We start from the raw sequence: 18833 nt of genomic DNA on the forward strand, positions 1-18833 counted from the left end.
ATGTTTCAGTTCCTTTGCATAAATACTGAAGATCATGACTTCCTGGATTCAATGGCAAAAATACATTCGGTTTTATAAAGAGTCATTGCACTAACTTCCAAAGTGGCTGTACTGTTTTGCACCCTCACCAGCAGTAAATCAGAGTTTCTGGCGCTCTGTATCCCTGACGGCATTAGGGAGCCATAGTATGTGTGTAATGATACCATCTTGTTTTTGACCTGCTGATGGCATATGACTTTCCCATGATTTTCTGCCATCTGTAAATTCCATTTCTTTCTTCAGTGCTGAGGATTGAACCCAAGGCTTTGTATGTGTAAGCATGTGCTCTACCATTAAGTAGACCTAATTTCTTGACTTCTTCCCATTAAAAGCATGTTTCTGGCTAATGGGTGAACCTTGAAGTTTTTCATTTGCAGTTACTCCCTCGTGCATGATAATTATTCCAACTCAGAATCCTACGTACAGATTTTGTAAAGTGACTCTTCAGAAATTCTGGCCTACTATATTTCTGGGAGTAGAAGTCATCAGGGAATATTTGAATTCATTAGTAGAAGTATATTTATTGGCCCCCCTCACCAGAATCTACAGATGCCCAAGTTGCTTGTAGGAATGTGGCACAGAATCTGTGTTGAGCCCACTCATCCCATGTCCTTTCCACCATCTCTAGGTGGCTTGTTATTCCCAATGTAATCCCCATGCTGCAGAAGTAGCTATGCTGAATTGTTAGGGACAATGGCAAGAAAGCAGTCTACACATGTTCTGTGCAGATGAGAAACAGTTTCCTGATTATTATTTCCACCTGCAGTTGGCTGCGCCTGAGGACGCTGTTCCCGAAGACGGGAGGAGCAGCACTTTGTCAAAGCCGTCTTCTGGTCCCACCTGACTAGTTTACAGAAGGGCTTTGCGGACCTTGCTTTGGAAACAGTAGCTGGTCAAAGCGTCATTACCAGAGGTTTTAGCGTCAAAGCCTGGGCTCTGACCGCCCCACAAGCTAGGCTTAGTAATGCATCCTGACACACCAATTACAGACACAAGTTACAGTGGAAAGCAGAGGAAAGAGATTTGGTCAGTGTGGCCATATGGGGAAAAAGAACAGATAAAAAGTCTAGTGACCCCCAAGTCTGCTTTTGGGGATCCTAACACAAGGCTTAGGTTTAAACGAGGGTAAGTGTTATAGTCTGCTTTTGGGGATCCTAACACAAGGCTTAGGTTTAAACGAGGGTAAGTGTTATACATAACTGAGCAGTCCTGGTCAAGGTGTGGTCCCGCCCATCACCGAGCTTTATCACCTAGCTTGTGGTCCTGCAGGTGGACTGATGAGCTAGTGGAATGCCAAGTCTGTTCCTCTTTGAGCTGACTCCAGGCTTCAGTCTTTTCCTTCCCTCAGCATGAGGTTCCCAGGGAAATTTCAACTTTTGGAGATCTGTTATCTCAAAGTCTAATTTCTGAGTGGAGAAATAATATCTCCTTTCCCGGTGGGGTGGTTACAAGTGTTGGTGTTGTATCCTTGGATGGGGACAGCTTTTCAGCTGGCCGAGACTTGTCACTGGCTTTCTGGTGATTGCATTTGTGGTTGGTGGCCCTGGAGCGGAGTGACATTAGCTTCAGAACTGTCCCAGTGTTACGGTTGGCTTCAAAGGACCAAAACTGCCAGAAGCCAACACACAGGAGCGCTGCTGTGAAAATGATGGATCAAAGGCTTTTGTGGCCCCTGGCATTTACCTGCCAGTTTTGTGGTGAGTGCCCGCTGCTCTAGGGGGAGGGCACCATTAGGTTCGAGCTGTGCATTTTGTTTTCAGTGATCTGCATTTATCAGTGTCACCTGAGCCTGTGCCGGTCACTACAGATGACAGGTCTTGCCTCAGGGCCTGGAATAGCATAGGTTTCAGTAGGACCTATGACTCATCTTGTAGCCTAGTGTAACGGATTAATTAAAATGCTGCAGGATCCCCTGTGGCTGCAGCAGAAGAAATGCTGCAGGTCACCGAGGGGTGGCAGAGGGCAGCTGGTCCTGAGAGCAGCCAGTCCTAGGCAGGGACTGGCACAGGTTGCTGAGCAGTGGTAGTGGGCCATGTGGCCGCAGGCAGTGAACATCGGGTCCTGGGAGCAGCCAGTCCCAGGCAGGGTCAGCACAGCTCCCCGAGTGGCTCAGTGGTTAGAGCAGTAGCAGGAAACACCCTGGTGAGCTGGCTCAGTGGTTAGAGCACTAGCAGGAACTGCCCTGGTGAGCTGGCCCAGTGGTAAGAGCACTTGCTACTCTTGAAGAACACCTGTGTTGACAGGCCCATCTCAGCGGATAACTGCATGTCACTCTAGCTCAAGGCGCACAGCCCCCCTTCTGGCCTCTTTAGGTAACACACACACACACACACACTCTCTATTCTAGACAGTCTTAGAAATCCCTTGTATGTTAGATTGAGCCTAGGCCAGTGTCCCTGAGCTAAGTGCCCCTCTGCGTTTTCAGAGATGGTATCTGTTTATCCTGGAATTTACAACCTTCCTGCCTCTTCTCACAAAGCACTGAGATCCCAGGTGTGCACTCCTTTTCTTGGTAACTAATCTTAAACAGCAGAACTAGTGCACATTGACTTGGAAAGTGTAAAACAAATGGAGAATAGGAGAAGTTGACTTTTTTTTTAATATTAAGACATTAGAAGCTAGGCATAGTGAGTGGCTCACATCTGTAATCCTAGAATTAGAAGAGCTCAGGCAGGAGGATTGTGGTAAATTCCAGGTTAGTATGGCCCACAGAATAAGATCCTGGCTCAAAAAACAAAACAACAAGACATTAAATAAGTTATAATTATAACTCATACCATGTGACAAGGAGATCTGAGTGCCTGGGAAAAACATGCCATTTAAGACTAATCTTTTCCTAGCAGGGAGGGAGGCGCAGTGAGGAACTTGTTACCATCTTAGGTGGAGGGCAACATCTCAGCGGGAGAGACCTTGCCCGTGCCTCCCTGCTTCACCCTTGCTCTGCTCCGAGCTCGGTAGTGCTAGCTCTCAAGGCCTTCAGAGCGAAGGGCATTCAGAGCACTTTATGAAGGGCAGCTGAAACCCACTCAGCCGAGTGCCAACCCTGCCTGTAGATCGGCGTGTGTTTATTTCTTAGGATTTGCAGCTTGTTGCATTTCTCCAAGTTCTCAGGCCCTGGGTCATCATTTGACTGCGCACCCTCACTGAGGTATGAGCATGCTGTCTTCATCTGTGATCACTGTCTTTGGGTGACATATCCATTTCTCATCGGCCCTTTTCTACTCTCTGTGGTCACCGGGACTCATTTCCCTCTGCAAGCGTCTCAGCTTTTTATATAGATCAGGAGTTAATAAACCACTGAAATGATCTCTGAAGCAAGGCCCTGTCCTCTGGCTCCTGACAGCTGACGTTGTTTCTGAACTCATGCCCTGGGGATGACCCGATCACTTGTTTTTTACCCTTGCCAGCCTCCTTTCTGGCCTGGCCTGAACCTCATACTAAGCTGTCTTTCCACCCGGATTCCTCTGGATTTGTCTGTTTTCCTGCTTGGGGATTTATGTTTAGTTTTCCCACACCCAGTAGGCCAGAGCAGCTGGGATAGTGGGTGAGGTGTGGTGGTCTGTGCCTGGCATCCTAGCACCCAGGAGGTGGAGGCAGGAGGATCAGGAGTCACTGTCACAAAACAAAATAAAACAACAACAACAGAAACCACTTGCTAGCATAGTGGACCACAAAACGGCCATAAATTATTGCCCTGCCTGTTGATACCCCCACACATTTTTTTTTCGTGTTTTGCAGTACTAGGGATTGGACTTGGGGGTTCATGCCTGTGGGGGTTCATGCCTGTGAGGCGAGTATCCTTGTTGGTCCCTTTGCAGTGTAATTTTTGTTTTGTTTTGAGGCAGAGTAGCCCAGGGTGGTCTTGGCCTCCTAAGCCCAGGAATTACATGCATGTGTCAACCCGGACCACCCTGGCATTACAGATGTGTGCATCAACCCAGCACAAGGTGACTTTCTACTCTGATCTTGGACTTGGGCCAGGACATGTGCACTGGCCAGTGGGGCAATATTAGCAGTGACTCAGCAGAAGCCTGGAAGGCACAGTGCATCAAAATGTCCGCAGTTGTCCACTGTGACTTCCTGGCACGACCCAGTGCCAACCGCTAGACAGAGAAGGGATGCAGCCCCACCAAGATGGCTGGCCCAGGGACCGGGACAGGACATGTGGGGACGAGTATGCCTTCCCTGGCTAGGCTTCTGCAGTCAGCAACCACCAATGACTTCAAGGCTTGGGGACTGGTGGCCTCGTGCTGCCAGGAGAACTCTCCCTGCCCTAATCCGTGTCATCCACGGGTGTTCCGTAAACAAATGTGTTGTACAGAACATAGCCCCTCGCATTTGTTTCGGTGTCTGAAGCCCTTGTACACCGTATGCTGCCAGAGCCCAAGGTGCTACCCCAGGTAAGGGAGATGGCTCAGTCAGAGGAGTGTGGTGAGCGCACCCAAGGGTTGGTAGTTCTAGCGTACCGTGTGTGAGGGAGTGGAAAGGAGAAGGTGCAACGTAGGCTGTGAAGGTCAAATCCCAAGGAAGCAGAGAAAGCATTATGTGGGAAAAAATTACTATATTTCTATACATTGGTTACATAAAGAAGACATAATAAAATCTATTATCAGAGAGCATAACAAGTGTAAATATAGTATAAAAGTATATATATATATAGTTTATGTGTTTTAAGAAAGAATAAATATAAGACATAGATGTATTTATGAAGGGATAATATATCTAATGTTTGTGAGGAATACAAAATAAAATATGAGCAGCTGGAGCGGCGGATGCAGTCTCGTTACAGAAGGATGCACAGGGTGCAGGCCCAGGAGTAACCTGAGCCTGGTGCTTTAAGGTCCATAGTCGGGTTGTGGATTCAGTTGGGTCAGTCCACCCCAGTTATCTGGGTGTTCACAGGTTCTGCTCTTACTTGGCTGCCATCGCCACAGGTTAGGCGATTGCTTCACTTCCTTTGCTTGTTTTTTCTGCTCAAACACAAGTAGCCTGAGTTGACCTGCTTTGCAGCAGCTGCGTGTGAAAACTCGGGCAGGAGTCTGAATGTCACGGCTGGCTCTAGACAGCGGGCCCCAGGTGATCACTATTCCTGAACCTTCTGAGGCCAGGGCGCTTGGATATGAGCATGCTGACGGCAGGACAGGGCTGTGCAGGCTTAGACGGTACTGAAGATGTGGGCTCAAGAATGGCGTCATTTGGGCCGGGCCTGGTGGTGCTCACCTTTAATCCCAGCATTGTGAGGTAGAGGAGGGTAGATCTCTGAGTTTGAGGTTATCCTGGTATACGTAACAAGTCCAGGACAGTCAGGGCTACATAGAAAGACACTCTGGGGACAGACAGATGGAGTACTTGCTGCACAGTCATGACAGCCTAGCTTTGAATCCTAACTCATAGACCGAACACCAAGAACGTGGTCTTGCCTACGCCTGCTGCCTTAGTGCCATGGTAGTCTAGAGACAGGACTGCGGGGACCTGCGAGCCTTGCTAAAAATGTGAACTCTAGATCCTGCCTGGAGTAAGGCAGAGTAAGAGAAGGGTACCCGACACCTGGCCCTCACATGGAACCCCCCCATGAATGAGTAAATAAATGTTACATAAAAAGGATTTTTTTAACAGTTTTTTTTTTTAAAAAAAAAACAAAACAAAACACCCTTACGTTACAGTGATAATTGTTTACATTCTTTTTCCCTTCTGAGATTTTAGGTTTTGAGACAGAGTCTGTTGTGTGCCAGGTAGGCCTCAGAGTGATAATGAACTTCTAGAAGATCATCCACCTCCACTTTCCAAGTGCTGGGCCCACACCCCAAGGTTGGCACTCAAGTGCTTTTTTTCTGCATCTTGATGTCCGTCTGACATCTAGTGGTAAATTGGTGTATTGCAGCCATTGCTAGCACTTTTATCGGGTCAACCTTGCTAAAGTGTGTTAGAGTACTGTTACAAACAAGTACTTTTTAATGGAAACAGCTTGACCAAAAAATAAAAAAAAAAAAAAGGAAAAGAAAAAACTCTGTCATAGAATTTTGAGACCGTTAAAATAGAGAAGAAAACAACAAGAAGAGAATGAAGGCCCAAATTGAATGCTGTGTTCTCTAGTGCTCAGGAGGTTGAGACAGGAGGATCCTGAGTTCAAAGTCAGCATTAGACAAATAGGGAGGCCTGCATAAAAAAAAAAAAACAATTCCCGTGTGGTGACAAATCTACTACCGGTGTCCATTTCTCCCTGTGCGAGGAGAGAGACCCATATACTATCCGGCCCATGGCCACCTCAGGGTTGTTTTCTGAAATGGATTAGTGTATCTCTTTCTTGTGGCTGTGGCAAAATACTTAAAAAATAAACATCAGCAGGGAGGGTTTATTTGCTTTACAGTTTAAGAAAGGATACATAGCCAGGAGGTGGTGACTGATGCACAGCTGTAATCCCAGCACCCCGGAGGCAGAGGCAGAGGCAGGAGGGTCTCTGAGTTTGAGGTCAGTCTGGATTACAAAGCGAATTCCAGGACAGCTAGAGCCACACAGAGAAATCCTGTCTCACAAACAAAAGATAGAGCGTACCATGATGGGAGGCATGGCAGCAGGGGTATGAGGCATTTGGCCACCTTGGGTCCCAGTCAGGAAGCGAGGAGAGATTATACCACCGACCATTTTTGCTTTCTCCTTCAGTCTGGGCCTCCAGCCCGTGGGATGGCACTGCCCAAAGTTGGGACTCCTCTCTTCAGTTAAGCTTTTCTGGACACACCTTCGCAGACCCGCCCAGAGGTGTGCTGACGGGGTGATTCTAAATCCTGTCAAGTTGACAGTGTAGATTCATCATCACATGGAAATCCTTTTGCTTAAAGATAATATGGAAGCTTATTTATATATTTTGACACATCTTTTCCCCCTAATTTCCAGCAACAGAAGGTACTTTCTTTATACCTAAAACCAAAATCAAAACGATAGTTTTAAGAGAGAAGAAACCGAAACTAAACCAGGTCACAGCCCCTGACGCTATGAGACTCCCTCGTTCTCAGAGCTGTGCCCTGCTCTCCTCAGGACTTCCAGTCCAGCCTTGTGCTAGCAAGATACAGCAAGGCTAACTGCATCCAGTTACAGAAAAGCAAGGTCACAGGGTGCCCTGAAGATTATGAGGACCACGCAGATGCCATGTGCCCCTCTGTTGGTGGGAAAGAATGCCTGCTGCTCCTTGCCCACAGCCTTGGCATAGGTCTGGCCGTCCATATGTGAGATGTCGAGGAATCCGATTCTTAGTTGTACCACTTTCAGACAACATCTAACATGGAGAGCCCACTTCCCAGGCTCCCTCTGGACTGCCCAGGGAAAACTTGAACACTGTGTGAGCTCTGTCTGCCACCCTCTTCCTGAGATACCCATGGGTCTTGCAGTGTGTGGCCCCCTCATTTCCACAGATAGATCCCCTGCGGTGTGCCCCTGCTGACTTCCCTGTGGTGTGCCCCTGCTGGCTTTGGGATCAAGGACATCAGAGGCTTGAAGACAAAAATGATTGCAGAAAGGAATGTCACATGTGACCTTACTTACGTGTTGAGAGTAGAATGGTGATTACCTGAGGCTGGGGAAGAGGGAGAGGAAGGGCATGGGCAGGATGAGCAGTGGGAACCAAGTGTCCCATGTGCTATATAAACTATATTTTTCACAAACCTAGAAGAGATTTTGAATGTTTGCAAAATGCGAGGTGGCTATGTGCTGTGACTTAGCCGTTAGACAATGTGTACCTGTATTGGAACATCACGTGGGACTCTATAAACACACACCATTTTGATGTATGTCCTCTTTAAAAGGTGAAACCTGTGATGTAAAATGAACTAAAAGGTGTTTGACTTGCTGGTAAAAAATCTGTGGTATAACTTGGGGGCCCAGGTGGTGCCTGGGCAGCTGCGTGTGGTCATGTATGTGCCCTGCCCGTTCAGTGGTTCATGCCATGTGAGCAGTGCTGGCAGCATAGTTAGTGAGAATGTGGGTTCCGCATTCAAACTGCATGCCCGGTGTTACTGCACAGGTTACACGGCATGGCACTGGCTCTCTCCCCTAACTCTCCACTTTTCTTTGGCAGAATCTCTCTATGTGGTCCAGTCTGGTTTCATACACCCATGTTCCTCTGCCTCAGCTTTCCAAGTGGCAGGATCATAGATTTGCCACACCTGGCTAAGACGATACTTTCACTGGACTCTCCCATGCCAGGGGACTGAGGCAGGAAGCAGAATGAACTGCTGGTTATAGCCACACCCCACCATGGAGTTAGTTTCAGTGTGACAAAATACATGTCCCCAAATCTGTTATCTCACCATCTTAAGAGCAGGCGGTGCACGAGGCACGGGCCATGCTATGTGGTTGTCACCACCGTTCCTAGAAGCTCTCCACCCTCCAGAGCAGAAACTGCACTCAGTAGCCTCTAACTCCTCTTTCCCCAAACCCTCAGCCCTGGGCACCAGCGCCCTACATTCTTTTCCTAGTGGACTGCTCTTGGTACCGTAACCAAGTGTGACCTGTCACAGGGTTTGCCTTTTTGTGAATGGCTGATTTCACTTGGCACGATGCCTTTAAGAACAGCTACACAGCGTGTGCCAGAGTTTCTTCCCCTTTAGAGGCTGAGTGGTCCTCCTTTTGGCTAGGACACGCTTAACTTCCCTCTCCTCCCCCTTCAGGACAAATAGTACTCGATCATGTGTCTACGCTCCAGTTACTTTCTGTTAATCAGCTTCCACAGCGCTACTGTGAACCGGCTGTGCAGAACCTCCTCAAGCTTGTATTTGGGGGCCTGAGGAGATAGTGAACTGTATTAGTGTTTGCCGTGTGAAGCGTGTAAAGTGTGGGGACCTCAGGTCAGTTCTCATGTGAAGACCCTGGTGTGGTAGTGTGTACTTGGAATCCCCAGGGCTTTTAGCTGGAGCAGTGAGCCTCGGCCCGCTGAGCAGCCCTGTCTCCAAAAGCAGCGAATGGCTCCAGAGGAACGGAATCCATGGCTGACCTCTGGACTCCACACATACTTCATACGTGTACGTGCATGCCTCTCTGTGCACCCACATATGCACAAGTTTGAACCCCCTCCCACCAAAAGACTTTCCAATTCTCGGGTTGTTACTTAGAAGCAGCGGGATCACGTGCTTCTGTTTTTATGATTTTGAGGCATCTCCAGGCTGACTCCATAGCTGCGGCACTGTCTACTTTCTCAGCATGGAATGAGGGTTTGAGTCTCTCCACATTTCACCATCACGTCTTCTCCCTCTTCCCCTCTCTCTCCCTTTCTCCCTCTCTTCTCCTCCTCCTCTTTCTTCCTCCTCCTTATTTTTTGATAGCATCTAAAAGGTGTGAGGCTGTGTCTCATCGTGACTTTGCATTGGGTCTGCCCAGCTCTGCCTTTAAGTTTGACTTTAGTTGCCACAGCGACTGTTCTCCGCATCTTTTCAGGAAGGAGCTGAAATCTCTGGAGCAGTCCGGTTCTCTCAAAGGCTCCCTGAGCGCAGAACAGCAGTTGGCGCTCATCAGTGGCTGCGTTAACCTCGCAGAAGCAGTAGAGGGCGCCATGCACATTCAGGTGAGTCAGAGCCAAGGCTCACGGGTTTGAAGAAGCCCGAGGTTGCCTTCCATCTTTTCTGGAAGCACCCTCAGGTAAGATTCCACCATGGAAGGTGTGGACATTTTGTACCTTTGAGGTCAGAATTTTGTTCTGTGTGTGCTTCAGGTGCTGGGATTGTGGGAGTATGGGAGTGTGGGATGGGGGTGGGGTAGAACAATTCAGGGAATGACAAAGGCAAGAAGGAGCCTTCCCTGAAGCCTGTGGCTTAGAACACACTCAGGTCAGACAGGCCAGGGGACAGTGTCAACACATAGTGGTAGTGGCTGGGGAGCTTTGGAGTGTAAATTAACTTCTGAGCTCCACGTTCTCATTTGTAGGGGGGCGCTGACCTCACTCTGGAGTGACGTGAGGGCTTCCACCTGGGAATCTGTCTAAGGTGACTCTCCTGGAGGGCAAGGCTGTACTTACCCAGTGATAGGATTAAAACGCACCTCTTTTGGGGGTTGATTTGCTGTAAGAGCTGTCAGCATCCCTAAGGCATTGACCTAGCCCCCCCAGCTCCCCACCCTCCCACCTCCCCCCACCCCTGCCCCTAACACCTGCCTCCATCCTCCTGTGGACTTTAGATAAGCTTGATGACCTGTCACACCCAACAGCCGCACTGTGTGAATAGTGGTCACAGTGTCCAGTTTAGGGACAATGGTGAGAAAAATCTGCACACCCAGTGGAGGCACAGGTTTGGTTTTTCCTTCACGTTTTCAATCTGAAGCTGGCTGCATCCCTGGAACCCGCCGATGAAATGGCACAGCGCAGCACAGTGTCTGTTTAAGGGGCAGCCACTGTTATAATTACATATAGCTATAGAGATCTAGCTATAGAGTGTGATCTGAAATGTGGATGTGTGGCAGACCACTGGGATTTTTCCAGTTTCTCATTTCACAAAGCGTTTTGGTCCTGTCTCCCAGCAGGCATCCTCTCCGTCCAGCGTATTCTCGCATCTTAGGTCTGTCTAGCCAGGTGCCTAGGGATGTTTTGCTTCTTCAGAGATGCTCATAATAGAGCTTTTGAATTCCTGCATGAACTTTCACCCCTGCCAGGCATAGTGGGTAGTACTCCCTGTACCTGAGAGGTGGAGGCAGCAGCAGTCCAAGGTCATTCTTTTTTTTTTTTTTTTTTTTTTTGGTTTTTCGAGACAGGGTTTCTCTGTGGTTTTGGAGCCTGTCCTGGAACTAGCTCTTGTAGCTGGTCTCGAACTCACAGAGATCCGCCTGCCTCTGCCTCCCGAGTGCTGGGATTAAAGGCATGCGCCACCACCGCCCGGCCAAGGTCATTCTTGGTTACAGAGTGAGTTCTAGGTTAGCCTGGACCCTGTGAGACCATCTTGACCCTCCCCAGCGTGTCCGCCTTCCCAGAAATAAAAAGAAATTTCACCCCATCGTCAGTTACTACTCCTTGAACACTGAGGCTGTTTTCTCTTCCGTCACAGGACACGTGGTTTTGCAACCTGCCATGTTGCTTCCTTTGAAGCTGCTTTTGGAAAGCTTTTTTTACACATAAGCCAGCACTAGTGGGTGGGAAGACATGCCCTAGGGTAGTGAGTGAACCTGTGTTCGAGAACTTTCTTGCTATGTTTTTCAGGCTAGCCTTCAGTTTGTAGGTTGAAGTCATGTTCCCTGGGTCCGCCTCCAGAGCCCTGGAGTACAGGCAGGTACCACCTTGCCTGTGGACTTGGACTTTTCTCCCCATTTTTGAAAAGTAGTCTAGCAGATAATACCATAAGCATCTCATACAGCAGATCGTGGGGCTGAGAGATGGCTCAGAAGTTAAGAGCACGTTTGTTGCTCTTTCAGAGGACTTGGGTTCAATTCCTAGCAACCACATGGTGGCTCACATGTAACTCCAGTTGCAGGGAACCAGACCTCTATACATACATGCAAGCAAAAACACTCACATACATAAAATAAATATATCTATTATTATTATTTTTTAAAAATATTTATTCATTATGTATACAATATTCTGTGTACATGCATGTCTGAAGGCCAGAAGAGGGCACCAGACCTCTTTGCAGATGGTTGTGAGCCACCATGTGGTTGCCGGGAATTGAACTCAGGACCTTTGGAAGAGCAGGCAATGCTCTTAACCACTGAGCCATCTCTCCAGCCCCCTTTTTTTTTTTTTTTTAAAGAATGAAAATCTTCAGTAGTGTGAAGACATTGTAGTGGCTTGGATATAAAATCAGTTCTTTCTGGGATAGTCTTAAGGACTGCTTCATAAGTGATAGTTATTATATAAATTGTATATTGTGTAATTTGTGTACAATTTTTGACAGTAGTTAAACGGCATGGAGCTAGAGATGGTGTTTCCTATGCCGCAGACACCATAACTGAGATCTGTCTGTTTTCCAAGTAACAAATATGTTTCTGTTGAGCTCTGTTGTGTGGTACAACCAGAGCTGGGAGAGGAGGGAGGACAATTGAGAGGAGTGATTCAGACCCTGCTAGCTTTAATTCCTGTAAGGGACTGCATTGGGAAACTGGCTCCAGGAATTCAGAAACCTGGAGAGAGTGAGTAGGGCTGGGGAGGTTTAAGGCAGATAGGATTTGGCAGGTAGAATTTAGGGGGGTGGTGGTGGAAGGGGCCAGGGTAGGGACTTTCAGGAGATGAACAGTGGGGATGAGCTTGTGTGCCCTAGAAGCTTAGTGGGAGTGAGATGCAGGCGCAGCACGGAGGAGAAAGCAGTTGAGGTGGGAATCATGTAGGGTGGCTTTTAATACCAGCTCAAGGTTCCTTAGGCCAGATGGATTAACGTTTCTACCATGCCAAGGATAATCCTATCACCGGGACACTCAATGTTCTCCCTTAAAAACAGAGTTTGGGGTGCAATTTCTATCCTGATAGAATCTTCCAGAAGAGTGACACGAAGCAGAAGGGGAGGTGGGAGGGAAGTTGCATGGCAGTCCCATTTGCTAAGTGACCGATTTTCTTGGGCATACTAGTGTAGGTCTCTTTTCTGACAGGGTCTCACCCTGCAGTTCAGCTCAGGTTAGCTTGGAATTCACTAAGCCCAGGCTGACCTTGAACCCAAAGACATCCTCTTGCCTCAGCTTCCCAAGAGCCAGGATTCTAGGAGTCATTACACCTGGCTTATAGTTTCTATACACAATCTTTTTTAAAATTCTTATTTCCCTGTGGTGTTGTGTACCCAACACCAGGGTGTTGTGTATGGCACTCAGGTTTCCCATCGCTGAGCCATAGTACACAAGTCTCCATCGCTGAGCTACATCTCCAGTCCTTGCCTAAACCAGGTCTTGCCATGCAGCAAAGGCTGTCCTAGAACTTGTGGTCCTGCTGCCACCACGATAGGCAGGTGATAAACTTGATAATCAGCGTCTATAATTAGTACTTATCAATGTCTCAACCTTTGTTTACCAGGCAAACGAATGAACAAAACCATATAGAAAAACCATGTAATGGTATGCTGCATGTCTTAAAGACTATGTTAATGTTTTAATGCCCAGGAATGTTAAATACACAACTTGGAGAAGGCTGGGTGTGGTGAGTCACTCCTGCAATTGTATCATTTAGGAGGTGGAGGCAAGGGGAATCGATGCAAACCCAAGGCAAGCAAGATCCCATTTCAAAAACAAGCATTTATGTATTATGTGTGTGTGTGTGTTATATGCACGTGCACACGCGTGCGCGCGCGCACGCACACACACACACACACACACATTCATGTCACAGAGAATGAAGTGTTTTCTTAGGTCCACTATCCCAAAACAAATCCACTTCTTGCTGTATTTAATTTCCTTAAGACTATCAAACAGAAGTACAGTGTTTGAGCTTAATTTTCTGTCTATTAATATCAAGCAAGCTGAAGTTTCAAAAGCCTACTGGTGCCTGTCCACAGGGCCTCACACAATTAGGAAATATCTCTGCCACCGAGCTGCACCCGCTAAACCTCCAGGACCTCAGTTTTTGTTTTTGTTTCGAGACAGGATCTTACATTGACCAGACTGGCCTTGAACTCCTGACCTTCCTGCCTTTTGCTCTAAAGAGCTGGCAGCACAGGTGTGCCCCTCTAGAGCCGCCTCAGGAGATGCACCCATCTCCAGTCCCCACTGCTTCCTTTCTCTTGTTGAAAAATAGGGTGCTAGCAGTTTGTTTCCTCAAAATTGTTGTTCTAGGGAAATGTTCAAAAGTGGGAGGTGGAGCTTAAGGATAAGCAGATGCCTCCCGGTAGCTGGTAGCTTGCATGTCGCAGCTCCTCAACCCCAAACAGTCCTGGTGTAGGATTTGCTTAGTCTCTGTGGCCAAAGCCACAGTGAGCTGTGCTTCATTCTTCCCCAAGGTAATCCTCTACCTGAGTCCCAGAGGGCAGGAGTAGGCGTGAGAAGGTTTCCTAGCACTCTTGAAGTGTTGAGAGCCTCCAAGAAACAAACTTGAATTTCTAGAACTTAGTGCAGTTTTGAAACCAAATCTTGCTTGGCAAGAAGTCTAACGTACTGGAAAATAAGCTGTGTCTCAAAAGCCGGTCTGAAAGCATCGCCCTCTGAGAACATTAAGGCTCATTAGCTACTGGAGGAGGCATAATCTGATCTCCGTGATTGGCTGCTGGAGCCTTGAGAGTGGCTTATTAACTCAGGAAGTTGAAATGGAGCTTGCTTCCAAAGACAGGGCCGGGCTGAAATCTAGAAGCCTCTTTCACACAGTCTCTGCGGTTTCTGGGAGCTTGTACCTGACCCTCACCTTTCTTTCCAGCCTGGGAAGTACTGGTCTCATTTGGAAAGGGCTTCCAGACATGGGCGTCAGTTACAGGAGGCTGCACTCATAAGTAGCAACATTTGTGAAATGTCTGTGTTCCTTTAAAGAACAGCAGCCTATTGGACCTCTGGTCGTAGTCACTGAGGCTCACAATGGTCGCTTCAGTGGGGATGGAGGCGGTTGGGGGTGCGCAGGCTGCTGGGAAGGCAGCATTGAGCTGGCACGGTGTGCACTGAAACTGGAGTTCCATGATTCCCTTGTGGTGTGGCTTTTTGAGATGGGCCTCACTAGGCATGTGACACCTGTTTTATATGTTAAAGTATTTTTAATATAGATTTTTGCTCCTTGTTTCATTGCTGCCTGGGGATTGAATCCAGAGTCTGTGCCTACTAGGCAAGGATTCTACTACTGAATGTAGCTTTAACCCTCTTAAACGTTTAAGAAACGGACTTGAGTTTACTAAGGCTGTATTATGTATTTGTCTGTTTGTTTTGTGGCAGGGTCTCATGTAGCCCAAGCTGGCCTGGAACTATCTCTGTAGCTAGGGATGGCCTTGAATGTCTGATTCTCCTGTTGTCACCTCCCAACACGGGGGTGACAGGTATTCATCACCACACACAAGCAAACATGTCATTTATGTATGACAAAGCATGCTAGTCTCAGTGTTCAGTACTGTATGCATGTGGCAGATGCCTGCACAGCCGGCCTACACAAATGGTTACGCAGGCCCCGAGGGGATGGAACTCATGTTTAATCAGAGGAACTTGAGTTTGGGGAGGGGGCTTTAGTACAATTTTGTTGAATGTGTGTGTTTCACATCCACCGATCCAGCCGATCACGGACAGAAACTATTTAGAAAGAAACCACATGGGATGGTTGAGATGGTTCAACAGGTGCATGTGACTCCCTGGGGCCCCCATGGTGGGAGGAAAGAACCGACTCCTGAAGGCTGCCCTCTGAGCTCCACGTGTGCCAGCTTGTGCACGCATACACACAGCGGGCTAAAGAGGTGTCTCAGAGGACCGGGTTTGGTTCCCAGCACCCATGTCCAGCAGCTCACAGCTGCCTATAACTCCAGTTCCCCAGGCACCAGCATCCTCTTCTGACCACCATGGGCACCAGCACACACGTGGCATGTATTTAGACAAACACACATGCACATAATAAAAAACATATAAAACCCAAACAGTGCACTTGGGAGTGGTGGCACACACCTATGATCCTAATATTTGGGAAGCTACAGCAGGAGGATTACTGTTAGTTCCAGGCCGGCCTGGGGTGCATACATAGACAGGTGGATCCCTGGAAACACTAGAGCCAACTAGCCTTCTGTGTGGTGAAGTTCCAAGTCAGTGAGAAACCCTGTGTCAAGCCGAAGGTGGAAGGCACTTGGCGACACACGCTTGGGGCCGTGCTCTGACCTTCATCAGAGAACCGTGCGTACATGCGCCAGCACCCACGCATGCGCTCCGCTCCATCCCACAACCCACGTCCAAAAAGAGAGAGAGCAAACAAGCAATCCCCCTGAGATTTTGGCTGCAGTTCGAGTGACTACGGGTTAGTATGGCGACCTGGCTTGTGACAAGACTGCTCCTTGGAGTTCGTTTGGGTACATGGTATGCCCCTCTATTTCCCGTTTGTAAAAAATTCTCTCATGTGTTTTGTTAGTAACAACCGTGCATGCATTCTGTGAGACGTATTTGCAAGCACCTAGTGATTTTAGTTCCACTTGAATAACTCTGCCAAAATAACCCTCTCCAGTCGTTCCGTTCATTAATAGTCTGTCCTGGGGTCTCGCTAAACTTGCTCATTATCTCTAGCAGTTTGGGGTGGTGTTTTAGGATTTTCTGTTTAGGCCACCATGTATCTGAATAATTTTCTCATTGCTATGACTTTTATTGATGGAATTTTTGTGCCGACTAATCTGTCTCTTGGGTATCAATCAGGAGATAAGACTTGATACCCATGCTGCTATATCTTGTTCTGTTTTTCATGACTTAAGTGTGATGTTAGAGTTCCTCTTAAATTTTATTTTTGGTGTCTGTATCAGGTTGAGGAAATTCCCTTTGATTCCAGTTTGTTGAGTATTGATAATGAATGGATGTTGAACTCTGAGTTTTGTCAAGTGCATGTTCTTTGTTCGCTCCGAGAACCGTGTGGTTTTCTCTTTGTTTTTTGTTTTTTTTTTTTTTTTTTTGATTTTCGAGACAGGGTTTCTCCGTAGCTTTTGGTTCCTGTCCTGGAACTAGCTCTTCTAGACCAGGCTGGCCTCGAACTCACAGAGATCCGCCTGCCTCTGCCTCCCTTGTGCTGGGATTACAGACGTGCGCCACCACTGCCCGGCCGTGTGGTTTTCTCTTAATCTGCTATTACTCTATCTTCTTTCCTTTCCCCCTCTCTCCCCGGAGACCAAACCCAGAATCTTATGCATATGGTGAATTTTATTGGGTTATTTTAGAATGTTGAACCAACCTTGCTTGCCTAGAATAAACCTTTCTTTTTATGATGTATTACTGTTCTTATGTTTTCTGGGTTCTTTTGGTTAATATTTGTCTATTTATACTGTTAATACACACACACACACACACACACACACACACACACACACACACACACACACATGCAGTGTTTCCTTCTACCATGTTGTTTCCAGGATCGAACCCAGATAATCAGGCTTGGCAGGAAGAGCTCTTAATCATCTCGAAGACCTCAATTGGTTGCTATTCATCTGCCTTTTGTCTTAGTATAAAACTGGGTTCATTAACTAAATTAGGGAATGCTTGTTCCACTGTCCTCCAACCAACCTTGTTGGAATTAATTGATTTTTTTTCTTTTTAAATGTCACATACAGTTTATGATGAAACGGTCTAGCAGTTCAGTTGGTTGCAAACTTTTTAAAAAATTCTTCTCCTATACATTATATTCTGCCCAAAGTTTCTCCTCCCCTCCCTCCTTCCCTGTGCCCCTCCCCTCTCCCAGATTCACTCCTCCTCCGCTTCCCTTCAGAAAAGAGCAGGCCTCTCAGGGACGTCAACCAAACACAGTGTAACAAGTCACAATAAGACAAGGTACAAACCCTCATGGCAAGGCTGGACAAGGTGACCCAGTAGGAGGGAAAGGGTCCTAAGAACAGGCAAAGAGTCATAGGCACCACCCCCACTGTTAGGAGTCCCATAAGAACACCAGGCTACGTAACCATACTCTGTGAGCTGAGGATCTAGCTCAGGCCGTACAGGCTCTATGGTTGTCACTTCAGTCCCTGTGAACCCGAGAGCCCTGCTCAGTTGATTCTCTGGCCATATTCTACTAGTGTCCTTGGCCCCTCTGGCCCCTCCAATCCTTCCTCCCCCTCTTTCACAGGGTTCCCCTGAGCTCCACTTACTGCTTGACCGTGGCTCTCAGCATCTGTTCCCAACAGTTGGCTGTAAGCCTTTAAACAGTGGGTTCAGTTTCTTCAGCAGATGCAGGGTGGGTTCCCTCTTTCTGCTTAAATAACTTTGGAAGTTGTTGTCTCTTGAGGAATTTGCCTGTGTCATCCAAAATTTTGGAGTTATAGAAATATAGTTATTAGTAACATTCTTGTCTCTTAGTGCCTCAAGTTTGTGTTCCTGTTTCTTCTCTATTGCTGATACCCACAGTTAGTGTAGTTCCTTTTTTCTTCTTCTTCAAATGGGTTATCCGTTTTATGAATCTTTTCAAAGAACTAGTTTTGGTTTTATTTATTTTCTTTCTGGTTTTTCCTTAGAGTGTGCTGGTTTCTACTAACTGGATCTTCTTCCTTTTGCTTGTTTTGGGTTTGATTTGTTTCCTTTTTTTTAAGTGCTTCAGTTATAACTATAGAAAACTGGTAAATTGGTTTAAACCCTATATTTTCTCTCCCCCCTTCTCTTTCCATCCATCCCCTCCCTTTCTGTGATTCCTACCTATTTGCACCTTTGTTGGGTCCTCATTTCTGTAGACTCTGGTGGTGTGCCTGGCTGTGCATTTATTGCTGTGTACCCCGCTAGCTGGAAGCTGTGCTCTGTCTTTGTTCTCTCTTTTTTTTAATTAATTAATTAATTTATTTATTCATTAAAGATTTTTGTCTCCTCCCCGCCACCGCCTCCCATTCCTCCCCTCCCCCAATCAACTCCCCCTCTCTCGTCAGCCCGAAGAGCAGTCAGGGTTCCCTGCCCTGTGGGAAGTCCAAGAACATCCCACTTCCTTCCAGGTCTAGTAAGGTGAGCATCCAAACAGCCCAGGCTCCCACAAAGCCAGTACGTGCAGTAGGATCAAAACCCATTGCCATTGTTCTTGAGTTCTCAGCAGTCCTCATTGTCCACTATGTTCAGCGAGTCCGGTTTTATCCCATGCTTTTTCAGACCCAGTCCAGCTGGCCTTGGTGAGTTCCCGACAGAACATCCCCATTGTCTCAGTGTGTGGGTGCACCCCTCGCGGTCCTGAGTTCCTTGCTCGTGCTCTCTCTCCTTCTGCTCCTGATTTGGACCTTGGGGTT

General features: G+C 47.4%; 1 protein-coding gene across 1 annotated transcript in view; it reads left to right on the forward strand.

The window, feature by feature from the left end:
• The window catches only part of Cryl1 (crystallin lambda 1), a 98129-nt gene that overhangs the window by 9398 nt on the left and 69898 nt on the right, over nt 1-18833 (forward strand). The window contains exon 3 of the mRNA XM_057786291.1: nt 9463-9589. Coding sequence (XP_057642274.1) covers nt 9463-9589 — 127 coding nt within the window. The remainder of the gene's footprint in view (nt 1-9462; nt 9590-18833) is intronic.

This window comes from Chionomys nivalis, chromosome 12 (assembly GCF_950005125.1).
Source record: "Chionomys nivalis chromosome 12, mChiNiv1.1, whole genome shotgun sequence".
Taxonomy (NCBI): domain Eukaryota; kingdom Metazoa; phylum Chordata; class Mammalia; order Rodentia; family Cricetidae; genus Chionomys; species Chionomys nivalis.